Here is a 26,675-nt window from a genome sequence, read left to right on the forward strand (position 1 = left end):
TATATGTTGCTAACATCCCTTAGGTTGAAGGTTTCTGGTGGGTCTGAGGAAAATCTAGCTGAGTCTCATGGTCATGGAGAATATGTCCTGCAAATCTGGATAGCTCTTGAAGGAATTTTTACACTGAGAAGATGGGCAAAGCAGAACATAAGTGAAATTCTTCAAGCTCAGGGCAGTAAACATGTTGGTGCGATAGATACTGTCTGCAGGACCCAATGGCCAAAGGTGTTTAGGAATATATGCAATCAATTTGCCAATAGATCCAGGACAATTGGTCATCAGGTGAAGCGAGGCTTTGCAGTACCTAAACTTACACTAAACTCTGGTTTAGAAAAAAAAGTCCCTTCTATTGCTCTCGGCTTCCTCCATATCTCCAAATTCATTTTTGTTTTTTTGCTGCTGTGATGCGATTTCCTGTTAGAAGGTGGCTGTGTTATCTCAAAGATCAAACTCCCTTCGGGGGAAATGGCCCATGCTTTGCCTCAAATTACTTCGGCTTTCAGAGACTTTTACATCAACCTCTATACTTTTCAGGGAGACCCTTGTACCCTTACCTCCTACAGGAAAAATCAAGCGTATTCTTACCTATCTTAAGCAAGCTAAACTCCTTTAAAAATCCCTCAGACAATTAGAAGCTGACTTCTCTGTTGAGGAATTTAAGTGTGCCTTAAAGTTTATGCCACTAGGCAAAGCCCCGGATGGCTACACAGTCTTATATTATAAGACGGTTGGTGAGATATTACTCCCTCGTTTGACGGCATATGCTAACTCCATTACTAACAACATGGGCTTACGCCCTGAGTCCCTTTCATATTTCCGTTATACCCAAACCAGACAAGGACCCTACCTGCTGTAGTAGCTATCGCCCTATGTCATTATTAAAGGTGGATGTTAAATTATTCTCCAAAGTTGTAGCCAATTGACTTCTACCCCTCCTCCCGAAATGTATCTCAGCAGACCAAACTGGTTTTGTCCCTGGCAGGGAAGCCAGAGATAACTCATTGCACTCCCTTTCGTTGATCCACTATGTTCGAAGCTACTCCCAGACCACCCTACTGTTATCCACAGATGCTGAAAAAGCATTTGATAGGGTGGACTGGGACTACCTTATGACTACCCTTCATCGCTTCGTTCTAGGCACAAAGATGTTTAATCGCCTTTCATTTCTCTATTCCAATCCCTCAGCGCAAATCTGCATCAACGGATTGCTGAGCGACCCCTTTACATTGCATAATGACACTAGACAGGGTTGCCTTTGTCCCCTCTGTTATTTGGCATTTCTCTTAAACCCTTCCTTGCTTCTATCAGAAATAACAATAACATACAAGGTATCACTATAGGTCCCAGAACACACAAATATGCAACCCATGCAGATGATATTTTGTTCTTTATCCAACAACCATGCGTCTCGCTTCCAAATTTAATTCACAATTTCCAATCACTTTCGAATTTTAAAATAAATCTCACAAAATCTGAAATCTTAAATATCAATGTCCCTATCTCCGAAGCTAAGCTACTAAAACCTCTTTTCCCTTTTCAATGGCAATCCGAAACATTAAAGTATCTAGGCATTTCTCTTACTCCCCACCTGCACTCTCTTTTCAAACATAACTATGTCCCCCTACTAAACAACATTAAATCTGACCTCCAGAAATGGTCCTCCAGTCCTTACCTCATTCATGGCTGGGAAAAATAAACATCATAAAAATTAATATTCTCCCACATATTCTTTTTGTTTTTCAAATGCTACCAATGGGTGTGCCTATAGGGTTCTTCTCATTACTGCAGACCATGATCTCTCCCTTTGTCTGGCAGGGCAGGCACCCCAGAATATCCAGATCAACCCTATACCACTCCAAGCGTTCTGGGGGGCTCGCACTCCCAGACATCAAAACTTATTTTCATGATATTTTTTTTATCTTGATTATCTGACTGGAAAAATGCTGATAATGCTTAATTGTGGGTCCAACTTGAAACCAATTTATGTGGCACAGTTCTTTCCATTGTTCCATGGATACCTCATTCAACAAGAGCTCTATCCCCATCCACCTCAAATCTAACTATCTCCTCACTAGATATTTGGGACACTCTGCACAAAAAAATTCCCCTGGACTTCCCCAATAATGCCTCTTCTAAACCATAACTTTTTCCTACATGGATCCATGGACACCAGTTTCAAAGCTTGGTCCCCGAAAGGTCCTCTATTGCTACACCACGTAACTTATTCCAACTCTCCTAAACCTCTACGATCCATGATGGGCTCCAAACTAATTTCATTCATGGACAAATGGAGATACAAACAACTAACTCAATTTCTTCACTCCTTACCTCATTCCCTGGGAGAACTACAGGACTTGAACCCTATCGAGGCCATGTTCAATCACAAGGATCCTCCACTTCACAGTTCTATAAAGCCCCCATCACTCTTCAAGGACCTCCCTATCTGAACTTCCTTAATAAAGGGGATTTTGAGCTTCAATCCCATCTCCCGGATAAGCAAAAGGACAAAATCCTGCTTCTCTTACAAACCTACTCAATTTTATTCAAGATGGCAGAGACTAACTACAATCTTTTAGCCAGATGGCACTACACCCCATTCAAGTTACATAATATGTTCCCTTCCAACTCCCCATTGTTCTTAAGGAGTTGTGGGTACATCGCCTCCCACGTCCATATCTGGTGTAACTGCCCGTTAACACGTCCCTCCTGGTCTCATGTACTCAAACCTATAAACCAAATAACTAAGCTCTCTCTTCCCTCTGACCCATGGATTATACTTTTACATGGCACCTCTGAACCAGTCGGCCCAAATAAATGGTCTCTCGCCCCTCATCTCTTGAAGATAGCAAAGGCCAACCAACCGTACCCACTTTCAAACAATGGATGCAAAAAAAGAGGGGAAGTTTGTCTACTAGAAAAACTTACCCATATAACCAAAGGCACTATCAATTGTCACACCAAAATATGGGCCCACTGGTTCAAATTCAAAACCACCTCCTGCTAAAAAGAAGTTATGCTAGAACGATCAGCCGGCCGTTCTGGCAATGAATTCTGTGCTTTCAGTCTCTAATATGTAACATGTTAGAGATTAGATAAATGTTTAGACTCCTGTAATCCTTCTTTCTATGATGTATAATCCACTTGCCACCAGCAGATCTTCTCTCTCCCTTTCCTTTTTCTCCCCCTCTACTTTCCTTCTCATCCCCGCCTCACCTCCATCTCTACTCTGTCCCTCAACTTTCTTCTATTCCTCTTCTTAAAACACTGATTGCTCAATACAAACCCCCTAATGCTATCCCGGACCCAGGCCTTTGTACTGTTTTATACCTCTCTTCCTTGAAAATGACTTCCCTGTTGGTTTACGGGTGATTTTCTTTGTATTCATTTGTATTCATTTCTGCTACAGATATTCTGTAATGTCATTACACGTTGTATGTTTGTAATCATTTTTCTTTAGGCTCCGTTCACATGTAGGTGTTTTGGGGCGTTTTTGGGGAGTTTTTCTGCTCTAGGATCAGCTCTCAAAATGCCCAACAAGACAAATCCTATTCATTTCAATGGCCCCTGTTCACATCTGAGCGTTTTGACGCTGTGAGCAAAACGCCCAACGCTCAAAAAAGTACATGAGCTTCTTTTTGGGCAGATTACAGGCGTTTTCCATTGGTCTCTATACAATCTAAAAATGCCTGCACAAAAAACGCCTGTAAATCGCGGTAAAAATCGCGGTAAAAAACGCGCGAAAACGCTACACTCAGGTGTGAATGTAGCCTTAATAAACAGATATTAAACAAAAAAAAGAAGGTGGCTGTGTTTGTTCCTATTGGTCCCACTGTATGTAGGAAGGTAGCCATCCTCGTTTGCACGTTCTCAAGTTGGACTATTGGCTATCGAATTTGTAGCGTACTTAGAGCAGTGCACATGACCGCAACTAACATGCACTGCTCGTTCCAAACAAATGGAAGAGAAGGGAAAAAGCTGAGGGACATTACAAAGCGAAAGAAAAACACAGTGAAGCTGCCTATACATTGGTAAAATGTATATTTTTTTTCAAAGAAGATTCACTCAACTTCCTAATCATTAGTGGGGTCAAAACAACTTTAATTTTCAACTGCAGAAAGAGAAACAATTTGAAGGTGCAGAATGAAAATTTTTTCTCAAATGAACAAACTTCTAGCAGTATATGTGGTTTTGTTTGGGAAAGTCCATTCATTCTAAATTCGAATTAAATTTTGAGTACTTCAAACAACTTTCGTCCAGTCATCTAGTGCAGCCTTTTTCAACCAGTGTGCCCAGGCACCCTAGGGTGCCTTGAGGTTTCTTCAGGGGTGCCTTGGAAAAATTCCTGAAAATGCATCAAAAATTATATACAAGCCAGCAGGTGGATCAGGCCTGCATTTTAGTTACACAAAGCCTTTCTAGATACTGGCATCCTAACAACCAATGACAACAGTAAATAAAGGAGGATGTCTGTTGCCTCTACAGCATCCTTGATTGTCCCTCCTGTGCCCCTCTCCCTCAGCACTGGGTGACATTAGCTGACAGATGGAGAGAAATTGAGGGAGAAGAGAAACATTGGAATACAAAATACAGAATTTTCTTACAAAAGTTTGTTCAAAAATCTAATCTAATCTAATCTAATGTGCCTGCAAAAATTGGGCACTGTCAAATGCATGTTTGCGCGCACACACTAGCTATCACGCACTCTCATAAGCACCGTTGCTTGCGTGCACCTGTGACAGATTCTGGCGTCAAATGGGCTATTTAAACATGGCCAGTGCTCAGGATCAGTGCTGCTTTGTCTTCAGCCTCCTGTGCAACCTATGACCCTGTGAATTTGTATCCTGCTTCCAGTTGCTGACCCAGCTTATCTTGACTATTTTCTGAACTCCAATTGCATCGGCCTTGGCTTGGCCCCTGACCTCCGCATCTATCTGCCCCAATGTTTCCTGCTTTACTTATCAGTTCCAGACCCAGCTTGTTTGCTGACCATGCTCCTGCCTGTGTCCTGTACCCATTCCATCCTGTCTGTGTATGACCCGGCCTGCCTGACTCTGCTACTCTGCTTTCTGTTGCCAGTACCAGCTGCCCACTTGCTCGTCTGCTTGCTGGAGTCATCTGATGACTTCTCCTGCCCAGCATGGATACTGACCCTGCTGTTAGCAAGACTTACAGACTTACAGGCACTCGTGTCACTCCTTACTCCTGTGCCTCCTGTCTACACTATCAGGGGCCCAGAGCCAAAGGTGTTTTTTCAGTCTCTGCTACCAGGTACACGTGATAGGCATATAGCAAGCTTTAGAAACTATTTCATGAAAAATATATTTCAGGACCATTAGATAATGAATGTACTATATATGGGTTATCTTTTAAAATTCAGGATATCTTATAGTGTTACTGAAGCTTTCCAGTGCAGTATTAACTATTTGGGAATGGTAGTGGTTGGCATCAGGGAAAGGGAGTTTGACTATGGGGAACCAGTCGAGGATTGGGACGCACATGAATTCTGAAATGTTTCGGGCAATATTATCTACTCATATTCAGCCAAATGCTTCAGAACTCATTGGACGGCGCTTCACATTGCAGATGGACAATGAGCCGAAGCATACAGAAAAAGCAACCAAAGAGTTTTTTAAGGGAAATAAGTGGAATGTTATGCAATGGCCAAGTTAATCACCTGACCTGAATCCGATTGAGCATGCATTTCACTTGCTGAAGACAAAACTGAAGGGAAAATGCCCCAAGAACAAGCAGGAACTGAAGACAGTTGCAGTAGAGGCCTGGCAGAGCATCACCAGGGATGAAACCCAGCGTCTAATGATGTCCATGCGTTCCAGACTTCAGGCTGTAATTGACTGCAAAGGATTTGCAACCAAGTATTAAAAAGTGAAAGTTTGATTTATGATTGTTAATCTGTCCCATTACTTTTGGTCCCTTAAAAAGTGGGAGGCACATATACAAACTGTTGTAATTCCTACACCGTTCACCTGATTTGGATGTAAATACAGTACCCTCAAATTAAAGCTGAACATCTGCAGTTAAAGCACATCTTGTTTGTTTCATTTAAAATCAATTGTGGTGGTGTATAGAGCCAAAAAGAAGTGTTGATGTCCCAATATTTATGGACCTGACTGCAGATGTGCCTGGTAGAGGATCACTGTGTTATGTAACGCACCGATTTTGATGGTCTATCACCCTGTGGATTTGTTGTGTGAACTGCATACCGATTTGGGACACCCAAGGGGCCCCCCATTTTCCTTTTACTAAACTGGACATTTATAGAATTTGACTTTTTACCCTTTATGGACTATATAGGATTGGAGTTCCATTATTGATTAGTTACTAACCAGCGCTGCACTTATTTCTTTTCCAGTTCAAAAACACAGATTTGTGCAAATTAACCAAATATATCGCTGAAATGTACTTCAGTAAACTCACAACCACACTATATCCTTTGCACTATACCACAAACATGTACACAATATTGGCTGGAAGAGAACTTTATTTTCTTGCTGATATGTACATGTACATTTTTTTTTAATTCTTAAGAGACTCTTCAATTCATGGTGCCAAATTTGCCAACGGTTGCTCCTAGGTATGCATTTTGGGCTCTGACCTGCTTCCCCACTAGCACACAGCTGTGCATCTGTGATGAGATTGGGGATGCTCGTTTGAACCCATGTGGGAAGCTGTCAACCCTAATTGGCTTTCCCTGCCCAACAGCTGCACATATACACTCCCATTGTATACATGCTGAGGGGCAGGGAAAGCCCCTGCTGCAGATGATTGGCCCATTGCAGGTCACAACTTTTGGCAGGCTTGGCCATGTGGGTTCAGAAAAGCATCCAAACATGCCAAAGCTCATCCCTAATGCACAGTGGAGGGCATGTAAGAGCTCAATTTTAAGCTAGCCATACAATGTGCAAATTTCAACAGGTTCCTAATAAACAGGTCAAAATTAAATCACTGGATGACACTGCGGTCTCTCTCTCTCTCTCTCTTGACATCCTCCTAAAAATGTAAGGAGCCAGGCAGTAAATTGGTGGCTAAACAAGGAGTCCAATCCTGTGCAATCCTGTGCAAACACTGTTTGCGCATTTTGACAACATTGGGAGCAGCTGTCAAAATACAGTAACTGCAGCAGAACATTGCTTAGTGTGGATGGAGGAACCGGTTACATTTTCCTTGTTATCACTATGCAGTCAGACATTGCTGGGCCCCATTAGTTCTATGGCTAACTTTATGTCCTTGATTGATACTTAGCTTCCAATGTGCAGAAGCTCCAGACATCCTTCTAAAAATACCATCCTCGGTCCTTTTTCTTTGTGATCTATCTGTTCTTTTGGGGGTCTGGCGGCAGGAGAGGCGCTGTTAGCTCTGATCTCAGAGCTTTGGTTCGGGTTTCCTGTTCTGGGTCTGAGGTGTTCTATATTATTTGGCAATTGGGGGGAGCCCACTGGTTTCCTCTTTTGAGGGAGGGAGGCTGGGGGGGGGGGCTTCGCCCTTTCGTGGACACAGTTTGTGCCCATTAGGGGTGTCTGGGACAGGGTGGGGCCCCCTGCTAGCCGGTCTGTTGATGGGCTTAGTGAGTCCTCTGGGCTCTTGATGTACCTTCTGCCGATGGGAATCAGTCTGGGGACTTGTTGTATTTGCTATTTACCTTTTAGTAATCGACTTCTTAGTCGCCAAGGATGTGTTAAGTCATGTTTTGATATGCACTGTTCTGATGCGTGGTACTTTTCTGTATGCCAACCCCCCCCCCTTTTTTTTTGCTATGTTTTCTACATTTTCTGTACCTTTTCTTTTATGTTTTGTACTTGTACTGCATTGTTTAAAAACTCAATAAAAAACTATTGAATACTAAAAATACCGTCCTCTTTTTGCCATGGTCAGTGCTTTAAAACTTTAAGAGGTAAATATGTTCATACAGTGTAGTGCCGTGTCTATACCTTAGTTGTAGAATATATTTATTGACCAGGGCTGGGACAAGGGGTGGGCAGAGGGGAAGGCTGCCCTGGGAGCAGCGTGTATTGTAGGGAAGAGGGTGGTGCAAGTTCCGTCTGCTACTGTAAGGCTGACAGGAGTAATGACAGCGGCATCACTTCTTCTGTCAGCCTAGCGCTGAAGAAAGCAAGTAGAGGAGAAGAGAGCCAGGAGGAGGTATGGGCTGTGCTTTCTCTCCCCCTTCTCCTCATAAGCTCACACATAATGAAGCTGGGGGGGGGGGGGGCAATTTGCCATCTTTGCCCAGGGCACTAGATTATCTTGTCCTGGCACTGTTATTGACATCTGTGTTCCCAATTCTGTAATATATACATTATACTTCATCACATATAACAAATTTTACAAAGTTATGTTAAATACATATTTTGTTTTATGACAGGTCCTACTCAAGTATTTAATGTCTTTCCCTGATTTCCACATTATTTACATCAACTGGCTTTTCTTGAGTACTTCTTATTTCAGCCTCCAGTACAGAAGCCTGGATAAGTCTGGATTGTATCACAGTATTGTCCATGTCTGTATCATGCATTTCCTTTAGTTTCCTTTGTATTATAAGTCTGGGATTTTTCAAAAGAGTGTAAAAGAGGAGCCATCTTGTTCTGGCTTTAACTGATGTGCGAGGTCCTATTGAGAAAGAAATGTTATATAAAGTGAATAGACGGAACAAATTATTCTATAGAGCATCGCATTAAAATGCACAAAAAAAGGACCTGCCCAATATTTCAAACTGCAGCACAACGCATCACAGAGATCTGAGCAGCCTTACAAAGACATTGCCAATTTGAATGGGCAAAGTGATAGTGTATTCTTAAGCTGAAATGAAAAAGGCCAACAATCTTTCCCTGCAAAAGAATATGGTAAATACCTCTTCTGCTGCCCATGTGGCTTAATGCTGCTTTGACTTCCCTTGAAGTCGTTTGATCTCCTGGTCCCCACTGCACTCTGCTTTCTATTTGATGAACACTACAAGACATAACGATGATGTAGTGGGCAGAAGGTGGAAATTCAAGGATGATTTCACTGCATCAGAACTCCATTTGGCAGTACGGACAGTGGGAGAGGTATTTACTTTCTTCTGTTGCAGGGAGCTGATTTTTGGTGACAGAGTCACATTAGGCAGAAATATAAAAATTAAGTCTTTAATTATTACACCTGTTCAGACTTAAAGCATTTGTTACCCTAACACTTCATATTCCTGATATGTGCCTGCTGTACCATGTACTTGTATGAGAAAGTACTGTATACTGTTCTCTTTGTATTGCTTCCTTTATGAGGAATCCCTGGTGTTCCTGCTAGTCCCCTTGCTTTCCTATTAAAAACTGACCACACTAAGCAGAAGAGCACACTGTCGTCAGTCCTCTAGCTATGCTCGGAACTCCGCCTGCTCTCCTCCAATGATCAGACTTGTCCTGACACGCCCCCGCCGCAAAGCCATTCACTGGGAAGCTCAGTGCTGCTTCACCTCTCCCAGCTCTTATGCAGCTGAGAACAGAGGGAATGTATTCACTTATAAAAAAGGCAAAAAGATATTTACAATGCATTGGTGTCAGTGGGACAAGTAGTGCCCCATTGTTGGTGTCAGTGGGAAGAATAGTGCCCTATTGTTGGTGTCAGTGGGAGGAATAGTGTCCAATCGTTGGTGTCAGTGGGAAGAATAGTATCCCATCATTAGTGTCAGGGGGAGGAAGAGTGTCCTATCGTTGGTATCAGTAGAAGGAATAGTATCCCATCTTTAGTGTCAGTGGGAGGAATAATGTCCCATTGTTGGTGTCAGTGGGAGGAATAGTATCCCATCATTAGTGTCAGTGGGAGGAAGAGTGTCCTATCATTGGTGTCAGTGGGAGGAATAGTGCCTCGTTGTTGGTATCAGTGGGAAGAATTGTGCCCCATCAGTGGTTTCAGTGGGAGGGATAGGGCCGCAGTGTTGATGTCAGAGGAAGGCATAGTGTTCCATATTTGGTATCAATGGGAGGAATAATGCCCAATGGTTGATGTCAGTGGGAAGAATAGTGCCCCGCTGTTGGTGTCAGTGGGAGGAATAATGTCCCATTGTTAATGTCAGTGCAAGGAAAAGTGCCCCAAGAGCTGGATAAAGGCAAGCAAAGGGCTGCATCTGGCCCCCGGGCCACAGTTTGGAGACCACTGCCTTAGAGGATGGCAGACAGTCTGTTAAATCAAGTTGTGATACAATTTAAGCATTTGTGTAACAGTAACAGCTGAAGCACTGTGCTGACTGTTAAGATAATTCAAAAATACATGCACTTAATGCTAAAAATTGTAGTTTATAGTAGTAAAGTAGTGTGATCATTATGGTAATTATGACCGCATTAGGCAATAATTGAGGTGTGCTAAGGTAGCTCTGACCTTTGAGTTCTTCATAGGAAGACGTTATGAATTAATGAATCATGAGTTTCAATTCATAATTTTTCAGACAATTTAACAGTTGTATGCTATATGAATAGCACCAGTTAATTGAATTGGTCATTGAAACCTTGATGGTACATGTACTTGAAGACAACCACATCCATTAACAATTAATTTTGGGTAGACTTAGTTTTAAATAAAATATAGAAAAGCATATGTGACATCATAAGTGAACTTATATAGAAAAACCTGTATGAAAGCACATGTTCTAGACCGGTTCACAAATCGCTATTTTCTGGAATAAGCCCAGGTTCACACTGGAACGCAGTGCTGGAAACCCGTGATCCATGTGCTTTCCTCACACTGTGTTTAAAAGGCATTGCCTTTGCGATCTGTAGTGGGTGTCAGTGCAAGGTTACCGACACCCCAAACACAGGTCACAAACGCAGTGCAAAAATTAATTGTGATCTGGTTGCAGTGTGATTCCAAAAGTAGTGCATGCAAAATGAATAGGCTCAAATTACACCACACTGAATCCCATGTGAATTGTGGATTCATAGGCAAATCATAGTGTGAATCTAGCCTAATTTGTTAAATGTGCTAGAAACCCACTTGGGCCCTCGTGCCCTGAAGACCCCTAAAGTTTGCCTCTTGGGCATTCTTAACAACTTTGTTCCTCACACCTTTAAACTCCGTTCACACTGGGGCGACCTGTCAGGCGACCTGGTCGCCTGACAGGTCGCCGTAGGTCGCCTCCCATAGAGTAGCTGAGGACCCGTTCTAATAGGAGCAACACAAGTAAAAGGGTCCGGAGCTTCTTTGGGGCGACCTGGAGCGACCTGCATTGACTTCAATGATATGAAGTCCGTGCCGGCCGCTCCAAAGTCGCCCCTGCAAGTAGCGTCGCCCCAGTGTGAACGGGGTCTTACTCACACTATGTTCAGACTCATTCTTTTTCTTCTAAACAAGAAAAATGTTGTTCCCTCAACTCCACACCTCCCAACTTTTTGAGATGGGATTGAGGGACACTTATTAGCAAATGTATGTAGGCATAGCACACACCCCCTACCATGCACCCTAAAGGAGATCTATAAAAAATATATATTATTAGCCACTTTAGCTCTGGAAGATTTTACCCCCTTCGTGACCAGGCCCTTTTTTATATATAAACGGAAAAAGACCAAAGATTATGAAAAAAAAAAAAGCTACATTTTTACTTTCTGCTACAAAATATATCCAATTAAAAAAAAAATCTAAATTTCTTCATAAATTTTGGCCAAAATGTATTTTGGTTGATTGAAAATGTATAATAATTGGTTTGCGTGAAGGGTATAGCATCCACAAACTATGGTATATATAGTGGAATGGGACTGAGATAGTGTGGCGGCCAATCTGACACGAATTGACGCTGGAGGGGGGGGGGACTCACTAACTGCCACTGACATCACTAGTGACACTAATATAGCGATCATTGCTAATAATATGCAATGTCACTGTACTAATGACACTAGGTGGGAAGGGGTTAAAATCTAGGGCTATCAAGGGGTTACATGTGTGCCTATCAATGTATACTGTGTGTTCTATGTGCTGTTTTTACTAAGCAATGTGCTGGTTTTTACTCACTACGTTGCTGCTGTCTGTAGAGAGCCCTGTGTTGTTTACCTTCACAGGGTTCTCTTCTGTCATTCACTCAGCCGATCGGTGGGTTCCGGACATAAATCATTGGCTGGGACCCACTGATCTGCTTGTGTTGTAGCAAATGACAGCACAGCTAAGGCGGCTCACACGTCACTTTTTACCACTACTATTTCTTTATACTGGCTTTTTTTAAGTCAATTCTACATTTGACTTAAAGTGACACTAAACTCATTTTTTATATCAATTGTTCTAATATATCAAGTATACCATTGCTCTGTTTTTTAAAGTGGAGTTCCACCCAAAAGTGGAACTTCCGCTCATTTGCTTCCTTCCTCCTCCGGTGCCACATTTTGGCACCTTTCAGTGTTTTATGACAGGTACCCTTTCCTACTTCCGGGAGACGGAGCTGTGGCGCTATCCCTTGAAAGTTTGGCCCACTCCTCCTTCCCCCGGCCGCCGAGCCAATCTGAATGCGCAGCCCACTTCGCGCATGCGCATTAGGGACAAGGCTTCACTGCCAGGTTCCCTCACCGGCAATGGCGGCGGCAGCACCCGACAGCCGATGGAAACATGCCATTAAAGTTCTTCTGGTGCAGGACGGGGTCCTGCTTTCTTTTTGTCTACTATAAAAAAATGTGAGTTCAGTGTCACTTCAGTTCACTTGAGCGATCAATCAACTTGGGTACAACCGGCCTGCTGGATCCCCTTGTGATTATAGCTAGCTGCCGCTATAGCCGCTAGCAATAATCACTGTCTTCTCCCGTCAGGGACGGCTTCCCCTGCCTGTCTCTGCCCCCTGACGGGAGCAGACAATTGCTCAGCAGGGGGGATTCCCCTGTCAGCACTGTCTGTGCTAATGGGAGAATCTTTCAAATTTCCTGTTGTTGCAGGAAAGAAATTTGCACTGCGTATGGCCTACCTAAGGCAACTTTTTTATCTATGTTATAATTCAAAGAGATGAATAGACTTTCAAGTCAAATGTGCAACAACTTTTAGGCCGGCCATACATGGATCAAAATTAAACCAGTTCAGCAGGAAACAATCAAATTTCAATACATGTATGGGCACCCTTGTAATACACAAGTCAATCTATTGATCAACTTGTGTATAACCAGTCTTTTGGGTTTTTCGTGAACTTTTACTAACCATCGTGTTTTGCTGGCTGGGAAGGGTCCCCAAGAGAGAACACAACAGCGGTCAGTCAGGAACAAAGTCAGTGTTGATGGGGGAATTGAGCAATTTTCTTTCCTTCCATCTGTGGAAGGAAACCACAGTTTTCCCTTGACAGTGGTGCCCTTCACACCGACCCCCCCCCCCCCCACAGCAATGTCCTCTGTCCCCATCCCCCCCCCCCCTCCACAGTGGTCTCCTTTACCCTCCTTCACATCTCAGCCCCCCCACAGCTCTGCCCCCATTCACATTTCAGTCCCTTTCAGCTCTGCTCCCTCCCATTCACATTGCAGCCCCTTAAGCTCTGTCCCCCCATTCACATTGCAGCCCCCCTCATTCACATTGCAGCCCCCTTCATCTCTACTCCCCTCGTTCACATTGCAGCCGCCTTCAGCTCTACTCCCCTCATTCACATTACAGCCTCCCTCAGCTCTGCTCCCCTCATTCACAGCGCAGCCCCTCTCAGCTTTACCTCCTATTCACATTACAGACCCCACAGCTCTGCCCCCCCCCCATTCACAATGTAGCCCCCTCAACTCTGCCTCTCTCCTACTCAGGTTTACAGAGCACGAGGCACGACAGCTCTTGACAGCAGGAGACACAGCAGCATTGGATATAAGGCGGGAGCGGGGGGTTTAGGACTGCCCTATATCCTAACAACCAATCACCTGCTTAGACACTTGAAAAGTTAACTCCAGCAGCTCCTGCCCTCCATCCAAAGCTACTTTGTCTCCCACTCTGTCTAGAGTTGTCTGGCGGCTGCCTCCCAATCTCTGTTCTGCTGTGATGATGACAGCGTCCGCAGCTTAGATGAAGAACCGGCTCCTAAATAGCGAAACCGCGGTGGTCCAGATGGGACAGTAACTCAGTCCACATCTGGACTGAGTTCCACCTTTTAGTGATTTCTGGTATAATCTGTGGCCTGCTTTAGTCTCTAATCACACCGATGCAGGTGTTACAGAGCGCCTGCATTTTTGCACGTTTTGGTGTGTCACATGTAGGACAGCTCACTCATTTCAATGAGTGACAATTGCTAAAAGAAGTGCAAACACTTTTTTTTTTAAATCGCATTGTACCGCAATACATTATCGTGCATTGTGGTGCAATTTAGCACACAGGCATTGGCTGGTGCGTTTGGGATGCCATTTAGAATGGCAGAATATAGCACATTTTCATACGATATCACACACACACACGTTCCAGGTCCCATTAGTGTGAATAGAGACTTAGGCTAGGTTCACATTGGTGCAATGCGGGAACCACAGCGATTCCTGTTCCTGCATTGCATCTTAATTGCAGGCAGTTCACACTGCTCGCTGCGGGTGTCAATAAAGTGTAAATGACACCCTCAAATTGGTTCGCAGAACGCAGTGCGAACTGTAAAATCGGATGGAATCAGGTCACATGGGTCTGAACATCCATGCAATCCGATTCCAGTGCTGACAAAAAAAAGGGTCCTGTACCATTTTCGTGCAAATGTGGTGCGATTTTAGCCATACAAACTGTATGGCTGAATTTGCAACACACAGACATCGCATGTGATGTGCACAGTAATGCGGTGCGAATCACATGCAATGTTTGGCAATTGCATAAGTGTGAACCCAGTCTAAATTAATAACTCTAAACTTTGAACACTTATGTAAATAGTTGAGCGCACACACCTTTTAAAACAAAAGTTTAAAAAGTTCTGAGGATGGATCAAAGGGAATGTAATACAGATAAGATGCTGTTAAAGTTTATAGTCGTTTATTGCCGTCTGATGCTAAACCTTAGATGACCTCAGGGGCTTTGTATGTGCATATTTTGAAGAGACCCTGTTTATTTCAACAAAAATCTTCCCATAAGATTGATTTTTTCTATGCTTTTAACTGTAATTTTTAGGATGGTGACTAGGTCTCATTAAAGGATTGTATAGTGTTTTTGTAAATATTTTATAGTACAACTGTAGCAGGTTTTCCAGGCCTGTGGCCTGATGTAGGTCTGCCATTGTTACCGGTTACCTCTTCAGCCCATGTGAGCTGTGATCCTGGGTGTGAGAACTGAGACCTGGACGACTCCGGCATCTTGGTTTTGTGTTTTTTATTGTAGAAAAGGGGATGGGAGAAGGGAATGAGTGGGATACTCCTTTAGGCTTAACTAAATACACTTGGGACTTAATCCTAGAAAAATGCCCGTTGGCGCTTCCTTCACGCCAGCCAGCGCTCACTAACACTGAGAACACACTGTAGCTTGATAGAAGTGCTGGATCCTCGACAATAAGCCCAGAAGACCCAAGACTTTAAATTGTTGAATTACTGACACTGCTGTACTGCAAAGTCACTGAACACTCCCCTCTTGCCTTGCACGGGCTTGAGGTAGTACTCTGTAGATTTCTGTAAAGCTGCAACTCTCAACTGTCACACTCTGTCCAATTCAGGGCCCATAAGCAGGTGCCCCTTTAACCTTGTACTCTTCCGGGTTCACTGACTATGCACCCCCCTCTGTAACTTCAGGGTCCTCTACCCAGGTACCCCCTTTCAGCTAGCTGGCACTGGATCACAGAACCTCTTCCGGAGTGGTCCCCTCTGACTCTGCCAGACCCCCAGGGGCAATCCACAGTACTCACGACCTGTGTAGGCTTTCCTGGGACTGGACCCCTCTCTCGCTGCACAGGCTCTCGGCACACCGGATCCCCTCAGCTCAGCTCAACACAATCCTCAGGCGACACCCCGCGACATCCACCTCCTCAGACAGGAGGAGAGACAGCCGTACTTTCCCTGCTGGGACTCTGCTCCCGCCAAAGACACCATGCCACGCACTTCCCCCCAAACTTATACCCACTCCCATAATCCTTGCAGCATAATCTGCCTTCTGGGGTAGTTACAAGCTGGGATGAGTCCCTTGATTGGGCTTCCCACACTGCCCTATGAGAAGCCTCTCACAGGAGCCAGTGGGGAGAATTCTCCCCTCAGCAGGCACATCTGGAAGCCCTGACACCCTGACTAGATAAATAATAGCCCTGCTGTTAGGCAGACAATGCCCATTATACATTTACCTAGCACCTACCTGTAGTGTGCTACCCAACAAAACAATTCTAAGGCTGGCCAAACATTAATCATTCGCTGGTTAAACGAAAAAAAAAAAGATCCAATTTCCCCATCCACACAATAGCTGTGTTATTGTGTTCTGACACCAGAAAGACTGGGATGTGCCAGTCATTTTCAGGAGCTTATAAACAACATTTTTTTTAAGCTTTCCTAGGTCATTTTGTTATGGTTTACCTCAATGAAATTTTATACTCTATGAGGAATACTCCTAGAACATTATGACCATGTTCAGGCTATTGTTTCTAGGCTCCACCAGCACTCTCTATATGCCAAGCTAACCAAGTCAGGAATCACAATGGATCCTGCCAAGGTTCAAACGATCATCCGTTGAGTTCAGCCCAGAGACCTGAAAGCCATTCAAGGGTTTCTTGGCTCCACATGTTTTATGGAAAAACGTATTAAGAACTTCTCTATTATCATGGCCCCTATTACTGTCCTCGCCATTACGGAGCTAACCCCTTGTCCTGTTCCAGGGAAGCCTTATCTGCTCTACAATAGTTCGAGAAGCAATTGTCCCAGCACCTGTCTTAACCCACCTGATTTTATCCCTACCATTTATTCTTGAGGTTCATATTTCCAATGTCAGGGTAGGTACCATGCACTGTCAACGCCCACCACTCCTTACTACTAGGTACAGACTTGTGTCTACTTCTCCAAATTCAAAGCAAATTATGACATCTGTAATTGCAGATTCTGGCACTAAAATTGCATTGGAAGTAAGCGACATTGACTAGAAGGGGCACACCACTCTTTTATGGTTTACAGCCACCAAAAAACTAGTAATATATAAATACAGCTAAATCTCATGGGTCTCTTTTCTTTATGTTTAAAATTTCACACTACAGCATTGCCCAGTTTTAAAGAATGTCAAAGCATTTGCTTGCAGTTTTGAGCCTGGATCCAAAAAGGTCACCAAAACATGCATTATTTTTCAGGCTCGCGCAAGTATTGACTACCATTTCTCCAGTTACTTCTTTGTCTAGCATGGATGTCCAGTCTGATTTACCAACAGATCTTCCTGGTGGAAAGGTGTTTGTTCCTGCTAACGTAGACTTAAAGTGCTGATAAACGCACACGATTCCAAAACTGCTGGACACCTACTGTAGGTATTTTAAAGATGCTTTCCTGGTTTCTTGCAACCTTTGGTGGCCATCCCTGCACAGAGACACTCAGGCTTATGTCAAAGTATGTGAAAACTGTGCCCAATCTAAGTAATCAAGGCCTCTGGGACTGGTAATTCCTCTACCCATACTGTGAACCACCTATTCCTAGTCTCTTTCTTCTTTCCCAAATCCCACAGTGCAACTCTCAGCTTCTAGCTGTGCTGGAATAACTGCACAAAACAATAGGTGCAGTCAAGCTTGCATCCTTTCCTCTCAGCTTGATTCACCTCCTCTTAACTCACATGATATTTGTATTGCCTCCTGACCTGATGTCTGTTTGTTACTGATCACTTGCTTGGATTGTCATCAGCTTGCCTTTCACGAGCCTGCTTTACTTCAGCCCATTAGCTTGCTTGTCATCAGTTGGCCTATCATTAGATTATTTATTATCTGACTGCACTGTTATTGTTGCTGGTGCTTGTAGTACCACAGCTGTCTGATACTCTTCCGTTGCCCCAAATTTACTCAGGCCACCCGGCTATTGGGCACTGCGCTCAAATTCATCTCAAAGGTAATCTATCAGTTTGAGGTCAGGACTCTGTGTAGGCCAGTCAAGTTCTTCCCCCTAAATCTCGCTCATCCATGTCTTTATGGACCTTGCTTTGTGCACTGGTGCGCAGTCATGTTGGAACAGGAAGAGTCAACCCCAAACTGTACCCACAAAGTTGGGAGCATGTAATTGTCCAAAATGTCTTGGTATGCTGACGTCTTAAGAGTTCCCTTCACTGCTGGAACTAAGGAGTCAAGCCCAATCCCTGAAAAACAACCCCGCACCGTACTCCCCCCTCCACCAAATGATTTGGACCAGTGCACAAAGCAAGGTCTATAAAGACATGGATGAGTAAGTTTGAGGGGGGGGGGGGACTTGAATGGCCTGCACAGAGTCCTGACTTCAACATGATAGAACACCTTTGGGATGAATTAGAGCGGAGACTGCAAGCCAGGACTTCTTGTCCAACATCAATGCCTGACCTCACAAATGTGCTTCTGGAAAAATGGTCAAGCATTCCCATAGACACACTCCTAAACCTTGTGGACTGCCTTCCCAGAAGAGTTAAAGCTGTTATAGCTGCAAAGGGTGGGCCAACTCAATATTGAACCCTAAGGACTAAGACTGGGATGCCATTAACGTCACTGCTGTATTTTGGCCTAGGCCGACTAGGCCTAGGCCTAGGGCGGCACTTTGTGGGGGGGCGGCAAAAAAGCCGCCGTCCCCGCATAAAAAAAAAAACAAAAAAAACGATCCGCTCTGTGAGGCTCGCCTGCAGTGCTCCTGTCACTTTGCGTGCCGAGTCCCGCCTCATTGTCTGCTCCCCTGGTCCTTGCCTGCCTGTCACCGCCTCCTCCCACACACACAGTCTCCACTCTCCAGCTTTTAGTGAAGGGGCGTCGCCAGAGGGTGGGCGGGAGGGAGGGCGCAGCGGAGGTGAAGTGCTGATAATGCGAGCACCACCTGCAAGCCTTTTGTATGCTTAGGGCTCGGGTTTAGTGTCAGCATCTTCTCTCTGCTTCTGTCCCCGATCGTCAGCCCGCCCACCACCATTGCTTTAGAATTCTTAGCTCTGTGTCCAGGTTGAGTCCCGAAGTTTTCTGCATCTTCTGTCCCCGCCCACCTCCTATCAGACCTGTAGTTTATGGTCTAGGGAAGTGCTATACGTGGTGGGCGGGCCAGTGGGCGGGGATAGAGGCCGGCAGAAGATGAAGAAAATGTCGGGACTCATGGCAGAGCTAAGGATACTAAAGCAATGCAGGTGGAGAGCAGGCTGACACTCAGATGGGGACAGAAGCAGATAGAAGATGCCCAGATTAAACCCAAGAACACTGAGAATTACAGGTACAATGCAGTGATATTCTGCTGTTTTCACCTGAGCACTGTGTATATTATTGATAATTAGGGAAGTACTCAGCAGAGGTATTTTATAAAGTGACTTTGTGCTAGTAAGTACAATATGTTGGAGTCACTTTGCTGTATGTATTTTCCTTTTAGGTGACTTTTATGTCATGTTCACACTAATGTGTTTGCTGTGACTCACATTTGCGCAGGCACAGCAGCCAATTCATTTAAATAGACTACTGTACCTACAGGAAACAGGTCCCTGCACCTTTAGGAAAACGCAGCCGCAGGGAAATCGCATGGTGCAAAAGCACCATGCAATTTCCCGCACCAAAAAAATGTGCTGCATTTTCAGATGTGTGGGGGTGCCAATAAGAGTAAATGGCAGCCTTGGGCATCTGTAAAAGAGCAGGGAATTTTTCCTGCAGGTGGTTGTGGGTGCGGGAATTGGTGCCGTTTACTCACTGTCCCGCACATGCAACCACCTGTAACAGTGTGAACCTAGCCATGGGCTCATTTATACTTGCGGTTGGCGGGCAATAAAACATGCTGCTGAGCCTCATAATACAGCTCCCTATCACTCCTGCCAGAGGCAGCAGCTAGAGGTTTACAGATGCCACTGCTGTAATATTTTGATTTGCAGCAGTGGCAGGAATTATACCGCCGTCACTTTCAGCATGCACTACCATCTGCTGAAGGCAACCTGTTCAAGTGAATGGGGCCACACTGCAAACTCCCCGGAACTGCGTGCAATGCCTCAGTCTCAACGCAGTGCCACTATAGAGTGAGGGCAGACTGTCTTATCATGTGACATATTACATGACTGGAGACAAGAGAAGCTGCCTTCACTCCCAGCGAGTGTCACACTAACACCGAGATGTGAACTGTGAATACACATGGGGGGGCGCAGTTTGCCCAGGGCGCTGGAATCTGGATGGCCTTTTCCCAGCACTGAGGGGCGTACATACTTGCCAGGCAGGGAGGGACTGTTGCCCCCATAGAGCGGCAGTGAGTGGCCAGACGGGATGCACTTCAATGAGTGGGTGGGGGCGGATACCACCTACCCACCCTCCGCGCGGCATGTAAGAGGGACTAACCTCTCCACAGGGCAGGGTCTATCTATGTCGAGGAGGAGGAGAGAGAGGAGGAAAAGGGAACCCCCAACCAGGTCAGGACATCTGACAGCAGGTAGGAATCACGATTTTAGGTTACCACCCACTGCTATTGCTACAATTATAAATTAATAATTCCATTACATTTTTGCAGTAAATATATTTTTAACAAATATGGAGCACTTTGCAGTACATGAACTTTCACTGCATGTGAACTGGTAAAAGAGTTTGCATTGGTTTCAGCATGTACAAAGTGCTCCATGCATGCTGAAATCAATGCAAATGCATTTAACAGTTCACAGGCAGTAAAAGTTCATGTACTGCAAAGTGCTCCAAGCTTTAACCACTTCTGGACTGGAAGATTTTCCCCCTTATTGACCAGGCCATTTTTTGCAATTCAGGACTGCATTACTTTAACGGACAATTGCGTGGTCGTGCGACGCTGTACCCTAAAAAAATTGATGTACTTTTTTCCCACAAATAGAGCTTTCTTTTGGTGGTATTTGATCACCTCTGCAATTTTTATTAATTTTGTTATTAAAATTAAAAAAATCAAATTTTTTTTATCCTTTTAGGCCAATTTGTTTTCTGCTACATATTTTTGTTAAAAAAAAGAAAATCCCAATAAGCGTATTTTGATTGGTTTGCGCAAAAGTTATCGCGTCTACAAACTAGGAGAAATGTCATTTTCATTTATTTCATTTTTTTTTTTACTAGTAATGGCGGCAATTGCGATTTTTAGCGGGACTGCAGCGGACAGATCGGACCTCTAACTGACATTTTTGACACTTTTGGGGGGACCAGTGACATTACTACAGTAATCAGTGCAAAAAATATGCACTGTTACTGTAATAATGACACTGGCAGGGAAGGGGTTAACCCAGGGGTGATCAAGGGGCTAAATGTGAGCCTAGGGGGTGTTTTCTAACTGTATGGGGGGGGGGACTTGTGAAATGACCACAGATACATGTGATCCTAAATAGGAGGATCACAGGCGCTCTGTGATCATTTCAGAGAGAACAACAGTCTGCCGCGTGTACAACAGCGGACCGCTCTTCTCTCTCAGTGTGGAGCGATCGCGGGGGCCCGGCGGCAATGGCATCCTCCTTTATTTCTCTCTTGATTGGCATCCTCGCTGCCTAGCGGGGGCCCCCAGGAACACTCCCCAAAATGACGTACCCATACAAAACCACAAAATATACAAGTAGGCACTTTGTACCCACTTTTAAGGTACAGAGAGGAAGAGATGGAGCTCTAAGAGGAAAAGGTGGAGCCTAATGAGGAAGGGGTGGGGTTTACAGATGACAGGGCGGGTCTGAAACATAAAAGGGTGTGGCCTTCACAGGAAGGGGTGGGTCGTAGTTAAATTAGGGGGTGCACGAGTTTAGTCCGGCCTAGGGCAGCACAAAACCTAAATACACCACTGATTAACGTTCATGTGCGTGAAAAGGCAGGCATTCCAACACTCTTGGTAATATAGTGTAACTGCCGATGGATTTACCCAGATGACATTCTTGATATATGTCTTTCTTGTACAGCTCCATTTTCTTCTTAGATATTATTTTGGTCTGGTCAGATTTACTTCCAGGAGTTGTAAATGCTGGATATAACCTTGAGATCCTTAGAGATTATTTTCCAGGCTGGCTTACACTCAACTCTACATCATGCCCTCAAGCTAAAATCCTTTCTGGGTTTACTTACTGGCCTCACATTGTGATTTCTCATTTATATGATCGAACTACTTTGACTGTAAAGATTGGGAGGTCTCCCCATTTGTTAAAACTATGGAAAACCTTTACAATATTCATATGCCAAACATTAAATGTAACACAAAACAGTTCACCAATTGTAAAACATCTGAGATTTAGAACATTTCTAAAGCAGGCCATACACGAGTTGCATGAAAGAAGTTTGCTTGATTCCCCCATATCAGCCACTAGCGATAATCATATGTAAACTCCAGCAGGCTGGTTATACCCAATTTGATCGATTGATCAATTTGGTACATGCAGCCTGCCCATACCTGGTTTGAATGTTCCTGCTGAACCGGCCGAGATTCAAACCATCTATGACTGGCCTTAATGTTGCAAAAAAGAATGGCATGGAAATGAAAGCTTTGAGTTGTGTAAGGGCTCCATATACAATACATGCTGCTAAAAGGCTGCCCCCTTTACTTTTCCTATTATAGCTGTTCAGAAGATAACTAAAGCTTAACATCATACAAATTTCTATAAAAAAATAAATAAATGAATTTTAAATTGTAACCAGTGTAAGTATATAATTTTAGAAGTTTCTATTTAACCCCTCGCAATGGTCACCACAAATGCACTAATGCACTAATCTTTTTGCCATGTAGCCATCCCAAAAAACTGCTACAATAGTTTTATGCTAAAAATTGAGTATTGATAGACTTTAATAGTATTTGTACCACTAGTTTTAGATTTAGAATGTCATGATGTTTAGAATATATTCATTTTTGGTGACTGAAATGATGGAATAAAGTATAAATGAATTAATAATCTTACTTACCTGATGAACAATTACAATATGTAGACAATGCTCTCAGTCTTTTTTCAGCTCTTGTTGTGAGAAGAATGTTGCAAAAACATACAAGAACTGGGTTTGTATGATAATGATCCACAAATATCATCCCAATCCATGTTTTGTAACCTTGAAAAAATTCAAAAAGATCAGTTAGTATTTTCAATAGTTAACTGTCTTATACTGTACAAATAAAAGGGAAACTATAATGTTTTTTTGGTTAATTCTTTTTCTAGGTGTGAGGCCTAGGGGGTGGAAAAAACATCCAGTTGAGCCACATTTTTCTGTTCCCCATCCTTTCCCCTGCAAAGGACAGGGGAATACACATGCAGTGATTGTGATGCTTTCCTACACAGCACAGCAAAAATGACCCCCCCCCCCTCATCCAATTGGCATCAGTATGAACCTGGTGTTCTATCAGAATACAAACCCATCAGATTAGCGAACAGAAGTGAGGTTCTGCCTACTGACTGACTGAAAAATCATACTGCCCATGCACTCTACCGCCGTGCATGCGTTCCACTGCTACCAGGTTTGCTAATCTGATTGAACACCTACAGTCAGAAGGCGGCAGCGGATATCTTACTACACCCAACTACATCTTGAATTTCAGAGTTATTTTGGCAATAGTGTGTGTTTTGAAATAAATATAGTGTATTGACATCTGTGATGCGGTTTGGATGTTTAATTTTGAAAGTCTAAAGGTTTAGCGCTGAGCAGTGAGGGGTGTGCCAACATGGCCTCTGCCTTTTTCCTACTGCTGGCGCCAAGCCTCTTTCAAAATGTAACATTTAAAACAGCATCACAGATGTCAATACACTATTATTTATATATATATATATAAATACATACTCACTTTATTGCTAAAATGACTCTGAAATTCAAGACGTAGCTGGGCCTAGTAAGATGTCCGCTGCCGCCTTCTGACTGCAGGTGTTCTGACAGATTAGCAAACCTGGTAGCGGTGGAACACATGCGCATCGGACAGAACGTCACTTCCGTTTACCCAATGTGATGGGTTCGTTATTATGACAGAACACTGGCCTTAATCAAAAATGAGTGGATGTAGCCAACTTAAGACAGGAAGTGTGTTACTGTGTAGATTACCAGGTAAACATAAAGAAAAGGAAAAAAACTTAAGCAGCTACCAAATCTAAGGATTAGTAAACTGCAATATCATAACTTGCTTTTTTTGTGGTTAGATACACTTTAAGCTCTTAAAGCAAAATTAAAATCTCCTTTTTAAAAATTGTGAGCAGGCTGGCCTTTTCTGGCAAAAGAGACACGCAGTCCACCTGCCTGATCCCAGTCTTCTTTAGTTTACCTTTAGGCACAGATTCAGAATGACTGAACTACAGTACATGGGTGACATCAGACCACTGAAGAAAAAGTAAGTACTGTGGACTTTAGTTCTGCTGCAATTAAAGGTACTTTTAAATGGTATTGGTACTATTATTAATGTTGTCACGATGCTATTTGTCAATTATAGTGATAGGCAGTGACATAGTGGCTAATTCCTCAAATAACCACCAAGAAACTATGACAGCTTTTTATTTCTGCTTCTAACATTTTTACAGTAGCTTGATTACATGAGAGGATGTGTTATTGTCAAAGCATTCAGATTACAAAAAGCGGTGGGGCTTATAGATGGAGAAGTGGAGTTGTTGTCATAGAAACATTTGTAAAGGGGAGGAGTTAGCAAGATGACCACGCCCATGTAGGGGTGCCAGAAATATTTCTGCACCCAGGTGTCTGTGACCCTAGGATTGGCCCTGTGGGGAGGGATTGACTGCTGTTTGTTCTGGGGTCTGTCTCAGGGTATAGAGGGTTTTGAGTATGTTCTTTTTTGGTTATATCCACCACACTGTGATTGGGTGAGTGGACAACCGGCAAGAATTTCCATACTGGTCCCCCCAATAAACTAGCCTCATTTTTTTTTTTTTTATACTTGAGTGATGAGGTTACTTAACCTCCCTGGCGGTATGATTCTTTCCGATTTTAGGTGCTGAAAGCGGTACAATTATTTTGCATGTAATTCTTAAGAATGAGTAGCCAAAACCAACTATTTACACATGATTTTTTTTTACTGTGCGTTCTTCTTTATAACATCTTGGGTATGATAAAATTTGAAACACAAAATCATTAATTAGAATATAATAAATAACTATAAATAAGTTAAAGTATGTATGTATATGTATATATATATATATATATATATATATATATATATATATATATACACACGTATATATATATATATATATATATATATATATATATATATATATATATATATATGTGTGTGTGTATACATATGTATAGATATAGGTGTATATCTATATATATCTATATAGATATATATATATATATATACAGTATATACATAAAAAGTGCAGTAAAACTGCAGGAAAGGGCACTGGGGGGCAAACTAATGTGAATTTATTTTATTTAGTAATGTATCAGTGTGTTTGGTGTGTTTTACTGTATGAATTTGCCACCGGTTCCACCCCCCTGCGAGCGTCACGTCGCAGGAGACGGAAGCCGGGGCACAGAGCATCGGGCGGAACATCCAAACCCCGCACACTGCCGGGATACATCGCTGGATCCCGGGGACAAGGTGAGTACCCTCTCTTACATTATCCAGCGATCTTCCAAGCGGTACCCTGAGTGTGGCTCGGGGTTACCGCTTTTGGCACTGAAATTTAACCCCGAGCCACACTCAGGAATACCGCTAGGGAGGTTAACCTCTCCTCACTGCCTGTCAAGCACCCTCTGAAGAAGAATCAGAGGAGAGGACTAATGCTAATGTAAAGAAGGTCACAAACACTTTTAAATTATCAGTAGAAGCAAGGTTTAGGCTAGATTTACACGTATGCGGTTCTCTTGCAGGCATGTTTGCATGGGCACAGCAGCCCATTCATCTAAATGGGCTGCTGTGCCCTTGGGAAACACAGTGAAAAGTTTTTGGTGTGGTAACATGTGCGATTTACAAACCCTCCCAAACTAACCTAGCCTTAGGCCTTCATAATACCTGGAATTTTTCCATTGAAATTTTAAAATCTGATTCACAAACTTTTTTTTACTGGGTCAAAAAGCCTATTTCAGATGCTGAAACTGTTGAACTTGACATAGACAATTATAAAAACTTCCTTATGTAACCAGCCAGGCTGCTTCCTGGCTCTCACCATCTTTGCTATCTAGACCCCTGCTAGAACCCAAAAGACATATTTGCCTGGAAAAAAATTGAATGCCACTTGAATTCTGTGTGAAAATAATCACCATAACCAATCAAATATCTTACCCATATCAGCTGACTCATATCCACGTTGCAGAATTGTCCTGTCAATCCTTCCAATCAGCCAAGTCCCCAAAATCACACTACAGAAGAGTCTAAATAGGCAAGCGCTCAAACCAAGGATTACATTGTAGAAGAAGAAGAAATAGTTGAAATTATGGAAGGCTTTCCTAAAAAGAAAAATAAATAGTGTAGTTAAAGAGGGAAATAACTGCCAATACTACTATTTTACATACCGTAGCTGTGCCACATCTTGCTGTGATGTTGAGAGACATTGTTATCCATTATGCAAGCATAGTAATTGATTGTTCTACAAAAATCAATTCCAGGATTGTTGGAAGAAGAGTAGCGATGGAGCACTGATCATAGGTGGTTATTTATGTAAGATTTTTATTGCAGAAGCATGCATAATTGATACTAGGATAAAGTCTAGGTGTAGGATTATGTTAATGATTATGGCACCCAGTATTA

The 26,675-nt window shown here is 43.2% G+C and overlaps 1 protein-coding gene across 2 annotated transcripts in view; it reads right to left on the bottom strand.

The window, feature by feature from the left end:
* Window positions 1-8,245: 8,245 nt before the first annotated feature.
* LOC309544890 (stimulated by retinoic acid gene 6 protein-like) overlaps window positions 8,246-26,675 on the bottom strand; it is a 102,023-nt gene continuing 83,593 nt past the window's right edge. For both annotated transcript variants that reach the window (XM_082243895.1, XM_082243894.1), the window contains 3 exons: window positions 26,211-26,374; window positions 22,898-23,038; window positions 8,246-8,625 (listed from right to left, as the gene is read on the bottom strand). In XM_082243895.1, coding sequence (XP_082100021.1) covers window positions 8,396-8,625; window positions 22,898-23,038; window positions 26,211-26,374 — 535 coding nt within the window. In that variant the 3' untranslated portion in view covers window positions 8,246-8,395. The remainder of the gene's footprint in view (window positions 8,626-22,897; window positions 23,039-26,210; window positions 26,375-26,675) is intronic.

Source organism: Pelophylax lessonae (assembly GCF_965119305.1).
Source record: "Pelophylax lessonae genome assembly, chromosome: 1".
In the NCBI taxonomy this organism is placed as follows: domain Eukaryota; kingdom Metazoa; phylum Chordata; class Amphibia; order Anura; family Ranidae; genus Pelophylax; species Pelophylax lessonae.